General features: G+C 58.9%; 2 protein-coding genes across 4 annotated transcripts in view; both read left to right on the forward strand.

Annotated features, from left to right (window-relative positions):
• ACY3 (aminoacylase 3) overlaps positions 1-5,941 on the forward strand; it is a 13,429-nt gene extending 7,488 nt beyond the window's left edge. Inside the window, exons 4-8 of one of the 3 annotated variants that reach the window (XM_015569019.1) lie at positions 7-100; positions 245-352; positions 493-602; positions 2,694-2,753; positions 2,873-2,954. In XM_015569019.1, the coding sequence (XP_015424505.1) occupies positions 7-100; positions 245-352; positions 493-602; positions 2,694-2,720 (339 nt within the window). In that variant the 3' untranslated portion in view covers positions 2,721-2,753; positions 2,873-2,954. Of the gene's footprint in view, positions 1-6; positions 101-244; positions 353-492; positions 603-2,693; positions 2,754-2,872; positions 3,658-5,761 lie in introns of those variants that run through there. The other 2 variants (XM_006771496.2, XM_015569018.1) reach the window with 2 other exon arrangements.
• A 19-nt stretch (positions 5,942-5,960) lies between these two features.
• TBX10 (T-box 10) overlaps positions 5,961-8,993 on the forward strand; it is a 6,990-nt gene continuing 3,957 nt past the window's right edge. The window contains exon 1 of the mRNA XM_006771495.2: positions 5,961-6,066. Coding sequence (XP_006771558.1) covers positions 6,060-6,066 — 7 coding nt within the window. The 5' untranslated portion in view covers positions 5,961-6,059. The remainder of the gene's footprint in view (positions 6,067-8,993) is intronic.

The following is an 8,993-nucleotide window of genomic DNA, read 5'->3' on the forward strand; positions in this document are numbered from 1 at the left end:
TCACAGCTGCAGAGCCCGGAGCTGCCCTCCCGGGTCTTCCTGTACCAGTTGCCCGGAGAAGAGAGCTACAGCGTCCACTCCGTGGCCAAGAGCGGACTGGGTGGGCCCAGATGGTCGAAGAGCTCGGTGGCTGGGAAGGGCGGGGCCAGACGGTGGGCAGGTGGTGGGCGGTGTCAGGGTCTAGGGGTCCAGAGGGCCCAAGTTTCTGGAGTACCTGCCTGACCCCTTCCCTCTGGGTCCCCAGGCCTGGAGCTGGGCCCCCAGCCTCAGGGAGTGCTGCGGGCTGACCTTCTCGTCAGGATGAGGGCCTTGGTGGCCGCAGCCCTGGACTTCATCCAGCTCTTCAACCAGGGTGAGACCCCAGGACTCGCCGGGCAACTGAGGCCCTGAGAGGAGGGGGCCTGGCCCAGGGGCCGAGGAGCCAGGCTCTGGGGTGGGCTGGGAGCCAGCCCTGAGGGAGGGACGGGCTCAGGCACCAAGCCTCCCACACAGGCACCGCATTTCCTGCCTTTGAGATGGAAGCGTATAGAAAAGTGAGCAGCGTGGACTTCCCACGCACGGAGACCGGGGACCTGGCAGGCACCGTGCATCCTCAGCTGCAGGTGCGTGCGTGTGCGTGTGCGTGCGTGCGTGTGCGTGTGCGTGTGCGTGTGTGTGCGTGCGTGTGTGTGTGTGTGTGTGTGTGTGTGTGTTGTGGGCTGGAGCGCCTAGGTCACAGCTTTGGGAGGCGTGAGAAAACGAGCACAGCGGTAACTGGTTTGGCTCAGTGGATGTCTCTCTCTCCCTCTTCCTCTCTGTAAAAAATCAATAAAATATTAAAAGAAACAAGCACAGAGGCAGGGACCACAGTGCCTCCCATGGAGTCCCCAGCACCCCGAATGCAGAGCAGGGGGCAGTAGCCCGGGCACCCATGCCCACCCATTCTGCCTCTGCAGGAACCCTGCACGGGCCTGGGACTCTGGGCCACAGTGATGCTCACAGAGCCTGTGGGGGGCACCTGGGGCTCCACAACAGCCTGGACACACCTCTCCTGGCTGCAGAGAGGCTGAGGGAGGGAGGGCGTGGGGCAGGCCTGACCTGCTTGCAGGTGCAAATGCAGAGCCCTCTGTTTTCTAGTTAATTCCTCAAGCATCCCTATGCGAGTTAGCAGGAAGTCCAGCATCTCCCTCTCCAGACTTCCCCTGCCTGAATGTTCCAGGAACTAGGGCAGCGGTTCTCAACCTGTGGGTCGCCAACCTGTGGGTTGGGGTCCCCTTTGGGGGTCAAACGACCCTTTCACAGGGGTCGCCTAAGACCATCAGAAAACACAAATATACTTACATATTGTTTTTGTGATTAATCACTATGCTTTAATTATGTTCAATTTGTAACAATGAAAATACATCCTGCCTATCAGATATTTACGTTACGATTCATAACAGTAGCAACATTACAGTTATGAAGCAGCAACGAAAATAATTTTATGGTTGGGGGTCACCACAACATGAGGAACTGTATTAAAGGGTCGCGGCATTAGGAAGGTTGAGACTGTTTTATATGTGTTTTTCAATGGCCTTAGGCGGCCCCTGTGAAAGGGTCGTTCGACCCCCAAAGAGGTCTCAACCCACAGGTTGAGAACCGCTGGGCTAGGGGATCCTGCTGCTATAATCTGGCAGGAAGAAGGTAGGCAAGGGCAGCCAACCAGCTGCCTTTCTCCTTGCTGCCACAGGGCGTCGCTGTGGAGCAAGGCCCACACCCTCCGTGGCCTTTGCTTTCTGCAGGGCCCAGGCGGCAGGGGTGCCCAAGATGGGCGCCTGAGCCCTAGCCTCATTATTAGTAAGTGTTCCCCACCCCCCCATCTGGCCTTCAGGTGGGAGAGGGGCATCAAAGGGGCCACCGGCTCCTCACTCCACCCCAAATCTCAGTGCTGAGCCCAGTGACCAGCCAGAGCCCCTCTTCCATGATGAGTCCTTGTGAGCCAACAGGGTCCTCTCCTGCCAGTGGAACCAGGTGGGGGGCCCCTCCAGTATCGGAAGTGACCCAGTCATTCTGAATCTCTGCAGGGATGGGTGTCTGTCTCCGGGCCCCCACCTCCCTCGGTCAGCCCTGTCCGTGCCACAGCATGGGAGCGACCCAGCACACAGACCTGGCACGCACTGAGAGTTTGGCAGGGCGTGGGCATGACAGAGAGAGACGTAGTGGGAAGGATTTGATATTTCGAACATACTCTGAAGGACAAAGTAACAATTGTAGGAAGAATCAGAAGTTGGTTGGACTGTTTTGTTGGGAGCCAGCTGCACGTTTCATTTTGAGGCGCTATCCTGTAACAGTGTTGTGGGAGGGGGCCCCATCCTTTCAGTGTTTAGGGCTACAGGGTCTGAAGCTGCCTGCCCATCTTCCATGCTAAGCAGTAACAGTCATTTTGATTGATTTCTTCCACAACTTTAATTTAATAAACTTTTATATTATATTTACTAGATGCAAACATAAGCGCTATTAGCCATTCAATTTAAACCTCAGGGTGATAGGAGGAGAGAGTATAATCCCCATTTTAAAGCTGAGGAGGCTGAGAACAGAGAGGTTAAGTGACTTGCTCCAGATCACACAGCTAGCAAGAATTTGCACCGAGGCTTTCCTATCTGTGCCTGTAACCACTAGCCTACACTTCCGCAAGGACAAACGTCTTCTAAGGTGACTGGTGTCTCCATTTCTAGACACAGGGCCAGTTGGCATCTTGGTAGACGCTCTGTCATATTGATGAAGGCAGTGAAGGAGTGAGTGGGTGAGGCCCTAAGGGAGGGGCGTCTCTTGGACAGTCCCTGCTGGGGTCACCCCCACTGGGGCCAGGGCAGAGGTCAGCCCCAGCACCCTTGGCCCTTGACTGTCCTCCCAGGACCGAGACTTCGAGCCGCTGAGGCCTGGAGCACCCATCTTCCAGATGTGCAGCGGCAAGGACGTGCTCTATGAAGGGGAGTCCACTGTGTACCCCGTGTTCATCAATGAGGCCGCCTACTACGAGAAGGGCATTGCCTTCCTCCAGACGGAGAAGCTCACGTTCTCTGTGCCCGCCCTGCCCGGGCTGGCCCCCGCCCCCTCCCCAGCTCCCTAACCCAGGCCACACCTGCCCGGCCTCAGCCTCCCACCTGAGGCATGATCCCCAGCTCAGAGGTCCCCTTGCCACCTTCTATGTACCATGATCCTTGCCACACCCTCCCACCTCCCTGCCTCAGTTTCCCATTCTATAAAGGGGAAGATGTCCAGGGGTCCATGGTTTGTGTCCTCCATCTTGTGTGGTGCCTCTCTGTGGCCTCAGGATCTGGGGCAAGTCTGGCCCCGTCTGGCCTTGGACATGCTGTGTGTCCTGGGGCCAGTGGTAGCTGTCTCTGTGCCCATGCTTGTCCAGGGAGGATCCTATACTGTGAGGGAAACTGAGAAAGACTGTCCTCGAACCAGCAGAAGGGCTTCCGGAGGCCATGACCAGAGGAGGGTCCCCAACTTCCTACACTCCTGGGGCCAGAGGGTCGGCTAGGAGAGCAGAAGTGTGTGGCCACGTGTGTGGGTGCCCATCTGTATGCCCGCCCCAGGTGCTGTGTGTGCACGTGTTTCCGAGAACCAGTGCCTTGGCTGTTCTGGGAGGATCTGCATGTGATGGGCGCACAGCCCCATGTGCGTTTCCAGGTGTGTCATGAGCTCATGAGAGCTCAGGAGAGTCAGGGCTGTGGAAGGCGTGCAGCTCGACAGAGCTCTCTCCACCCAGGCCCACAGGTCCAGGTGCAGGCACACAGGGGCAGGAGTGTGCCCCGGGACTACCGCTGGGGTCCCTGGGTCCTGGCCACACTGTCCGTGGCAGGCAGAATGGGGAGGGTGGACGGCCCGAGCGCAGCCCCACAGAGCCCACACCCGCCTGAGCCGGCAGGGCATGGCTCCTACTGACAGCGGGGCTGGTAGGGCCTGAGCTCCGTGCTCTCGAGGCATCCTCCCTGGCCCCTCCACACCCCGCCCGGCCCATCCATCTCCCCGCGGCCACAGCTGCCACGCCGCCTCCTGCTATTGAGCAGCGAGATGAGAAGGTGTGAAGGATACGGGGACGCCAGGGACGGGCTGGCAGGCAAGATGGATGAGGGGGCAGGGGGCCAGGAGGTGCCTCCGGCAGGAAGGGCTGGCCAGCCGGGAGGGGCTGTGCAGGGAGGAGTGCGTGTGTGCCTGGTGTGCGTGCATGGGGGGTGGGTGTGTGAGCGTGTGTCTGTGCACACAGGAGCTCGTGCACGTGTGAACCCAGGTGGTGGCAGGTTGGTATCTGTGTGCATGTGTGTGATGTGGGTTGGCATGTCAGTGTGGTCATGTTCACGTGTGGGGGTGTTTCCCAATACACAGACCAAGGTGTGTACAAGTACGCGCACGCGCGCACACACACACACACACACACACCACCACACACACACACGCCAACACACAAAAAGAACCCCAGGCTGGCCCGCCCCAGGTCCGGGCCGAGAGGGAGCTACCAGGTCCCCCCATCATCAGTCCCACCTCCCACTCCACCCACTGCGGATCCTGGGTCAGGGTGGCATGGCCCTACCTCAGGGCGGCCCCTGGATGCCGCTGGGACCCTGCATCACAAGCACAGAGAACTCCCTCCCATCTTGCCCAGCAGCAAACCCCAGAGCCAGCGCAGCCTTCCCCCAGGGCTGGGCCCACCCTCACCCTGCAGGACCCCTCAGGGCTCGGCAGGCAGGCATGGGGACCTAGGGACTGAGCAGCAGGGGTGCCTGAGCTGAGGGAGGAGAGGTGGGCCTGCGGCTCGAGGCTCTGGGAGGAGCAGCCCCTCCCACTGCCGGCCCCTCAGGTATGGGCCTCTGCCAACCCCAGTGCCACACTCTGGAGGAGGAGCTGGCCTGGGTGGAGCATGCCCAGCCCAGCCTGGGGTGCTCTGGCCTGGGGGTTAGCCTGGGACGCTCCCTCCCAGTGGGCTAACCTGGGGTCCAGCCCGGTGCCCCTTTCTGGGCCCTGTGGAAGGGACCAAATGGCCAAAGAGCACTCTCAACTGAGAGCAGCCAGCTTCGGGGGACCTCACACCCTCTGCCTTCCTGGCCAGTGGTTGTGTGTCCCCTGAATGCCCAGCAGGGGGCAGCCTGGAGACGGTACCTGGTCTGTCTGGAGAGAATAGACAGACCCTTGGGCCGCGCCAGACCCCTTGGCCTCGCCCTGGGCCAGCCTCCCATCCTCAGCCAGGGCGGGGCCGGCTTACCGCCATCCCAGGCAGAAGAGATTATGCACCTAGTTCAGTTGGGGAAAGCGAGGCACAGGGCTGTCAGGGACCTGCCAGTGTCGCACAGCTCACTGGGCCAAACCAGGGGGAGCACAGGCTCCCTCCCGCCCAAGCGGGGCTGTCTCTGCAGCTCTTGCTCCGGCCGCCCCCTGAGTTTCCTGCTCCAGCTGCCCCTGACTCCACCCCAGCAGCCCCAGGCCAGGGGTCTGGGTCCTGGTGAGAGGCCCCTGCCCTACCATGCAGCCCCTGGTGCTACTGCCACTGCCCTGGCCTCCAACCTCCCCGAGGCCCCATCGGCCCCAGCCCTCCAGTCAGCCAGGCCTGGGCCCCTGCGGACCACCCAGCTCGTCCTCAAGGTAGGCCCCCACTCTGTGCCTGGGCCATTGATCGGGAATGGCTGGGGGCTCCCAGCCGGGGAAGGGAGGGAGCCAGGAGGGGGACCGGTAGGGGGAGAGGGAGGCTTTGCCACGTCAGAGCCTCCCCACCTGCCCTCCTCCCACATGCGCCGCCCAGGGCAGGACCAGCCTGGCAGTGGCCTCAGACAGATTGCGTGAGGTGGCGTGGAGAAAGGGGCCTGCATAGCCCACGGCCAGGTCCCACCCGCAGAGACCAGGTGTAAAACCAAGGCCCGGGCGACTGAGGAGGGAAGGACAGTCCTGCCAGGAGACCGAGGACGGAGTGAGCACCTGAGAGCCGGGCTGTGCGCCGAATGAACCAGGAGACCAGGAGTGGCTGACCACCCCCGCCCACCCCGCCCCCGGCCGGCAGGGACGGACTGAGCAGGGCTGCTCCTGGACATCGGGCCGTCCGCATGGCAGGTACAGTGTGGGTTCAGGCTCCGGAGTGAGTGGGGCAGAGCAGGGAAACCCCGCTGGACCCAGGCCCAGGCAAGAGGGTGAGGCAGGAGCACCCAGGCTGTCAGGGCGGGGCTGGTGGACTCCCAGCCATCCAGGTGCAGTTATGGGGTGCCGACAGGCAGGGGACAGAGCTGCTTCTAGGAGTGAACGCCTTATCAGGCATGGGTGACCTTGGGCCTGTCCCCTCCCCTCTCTGGGCCTCACCCCTTGAGCATCAAGGCGAGGGCTAGACAAGAAGCACCTAACTTTCTCCCTAGACGGACTTGATGCCTGTGGAAATGGGCATCTCCGACCTGAGCAGTGCTGGTTTTAGGGGAACTGGGCTGAGGACAGCACCCCTCCTCCCCTGGTTTTTGAGGGCACTAAAGGGCAGGGCATTGGCTGGGATGGGCAAGGGGCTCAGAGAAGACTTGGGAACCAGTGACCAGCCTGGGAAGCCCCCGGGCCCAGCAAAGCCATGAGCTTCTACCCTTGGGACCCACCACCGTGGACGCTAGGGGCTGGCATCATACCTGGATGTCATTCCTGCAGCTGCCCACCTGATGGCCTGGTCCCAGATGGTGGGGGCCATCTGTCTATCCACCCGTCACGCCCATTGGGGTATGCAGACCAGACATCCCCCCCACCCCCAGCCCCCAGGAATACCAGGGGCTTTAGCAAGATGCCCCTTCTCCAATGTGGTCCCGGGCCCCCACTCTTACCAGGCGCCGCCTCAGTGCCAGCTCTAGCCAGTTTGGCTCTTTAGACGCTCCCTCCACCCACCTATTTGTCTGTCTGTCCATCCATCTGACACCGATATTCTACCTCTGCCCAGGGGGTCCACGGTGTTACCAGATCCCCGGCTTCTCCTGGGGCTGCTAGTAACTAATCACTTGTGTTTCAGGATTTTTTTCTCTATTTTAAAATGTTTAATTGTGTAAAATGTACATAACATTAAATTTACCATTTTAAAATGCACAGTTTGGGGGCATGACGCACATTCACGCTGCTGTGCCGCCGTCACCACCATCAGCTCCAGGACACTTTGCATCTTGTAACACTGAAACGCTGTCCCCTTTAAACATGAACTTCCCCTCCCCTCCCCCAGCTCCTGGCACCCACCGTCCTACTTTCTGATTACGAATTTGACAGCTCTAGGGACTTCCTGTAAGTGGAATCATACAGTATATTTGTCCTTCTGTCTGGCTTATTTCACTCAGCATATGTCCTGAATTTCCTTCTTCTTTAAAATATCTATCTATCTATATATTTATTTCAGAGAGGATGGGAGAGAGAAAGAGATAGAAACATCAGTGATGAGAGAGAATCATCAATCAGCTGCCGCCCACACACCCCACACTGGGCATCGGGCCTGCAACCCAGGCATGTGCCCTGCCTGGGAATCAAACCGTGACCTCCTGGTTCATAGGTCCACCCTCAACCCCTGCGCCACGCCGGCCAGGCAGAATGTCCGTCTTTTTAGGGCTGAAGGGTAGTGAGTAATGTCTGGACAGACCACATTTTGCTTATCCATTCATGGGCACCTGCGTTGCTCCCACCACTGCCTATTGTGCACAATCTGCCGTGAGCACGGATGTACAGATACGTGTCCGGGCCGCTGCTCAGCTCTGTGGGGTATATGCCTAGGAGTAAGGTTGTTGCATGGTGTGGTAACCCTAAGTTTAGTTTTTGGGGAACCACCATTCTGTTTCCCACAGCGACCGCACCATCTTACAGGCCGCCCAGCAGTGCACAGGGTTCCAACTGCTCCACAGCCTCACCAACACCTCATTTTCTGTGTTGTTATTGTTTTGAGAATTACCATCCTCGCGGGTGTAAAGCAGTATCTCACTGTAGTTAGGATTTTTTTTTTTTTAACCAGAAGGGTGGAGGGGGACAAAGTGTGGGGCGCCGCTACGGTGTTTGGACAGGGTCAAACCTAGGACTGATGAGAAGGCACAGTCCTCTCATGGCCACGTGCAAGTCCCAGCTTGGAGGGCAGAGCCCTCCCAGCACAATTATAGCCAACAGCTATAGCTGTGAGCTTGAACCTATGGTCCAAACACGTGGCCCCACGTGCCTGAGTGACAGAGTTCAGGTGCATGTAGTTGAGTGGGACTGAAACCCACGAGAATGTTGTAAACATCTTGGTCACGCCCCTACTTTGCCTCGTGGCATCTGCTATAAAATAAAGACACGGCTTGTGGGCATTGGCCCGTCTCTCCATCAGAGGAGCAGCGTCCCACCGAGACCCAGCTTTCATTCTCTTGTCTGTCTTTTCTAAGCCTTTCATCGCCCCCACTCAGGGTCACTGAACCGGGCTAAGCTGGCATGAGTATGCCATGGCCGTGCCGGCTCCCCACAACAAAGCTTTTGGCCAAGGCTTGTGCCAGGATGGCAGATCAAAGGCAGGATCTTGAGAAAAAAAGTGAGGAGGCCAGAGCAGAAAGTTGGCTCCCGGAGGCAGGATTCGGGCAGGTTTTCCAGGTCAGAGATGGTAAGAGCAATTCGTGGTAACGGGGGTGGGGGGGGTGGGGGAGCTCCTCTCAGCGCAGCTCTTCTTTGGGGAACAAGGCAGTGGGGTCTCCATGGAGCTGAGACAAACCCCACCCCAAGCACCCCAATCTCAGGTGTCCCATTATATTATGTGTCATTTGTGAAGCGCTTCCTGTGTGCCAGGCCCTGCAGGTGTCCTCACAGATCCTCACATCAGCCCTAGGAAGCAGGTTCTACGAAGCCCTGGTGATGGATGTGGAAACTGAGGCTCAGGGAAGTGAAACCATTTGCTCGCGGCCATCTGACAACTCCGAGATTCCCTGGGGAGCCAGCCAGGCCTGCTCTCCGGCCTCCAGGAGCTTTTTATTGATTTATTTTAATTTTCTTTATTGACTAAGATATTACATATGTGT

Source organism: Myotis davidii, unplaced genomic scaffold (assembly GCF_000327345.1).
Source record: "Myotis davidii unplaced genomic scaffold, ASM32734v1 scaffold425, whole genome shotgun sequence".
In the NCBI taxonomy this organism is placed as follows: Eukaryota; Metazoa; Chordata; class Mammalia; order Chiroptera; family Vespertilionidae; genus Myotis; species Myotis davidii.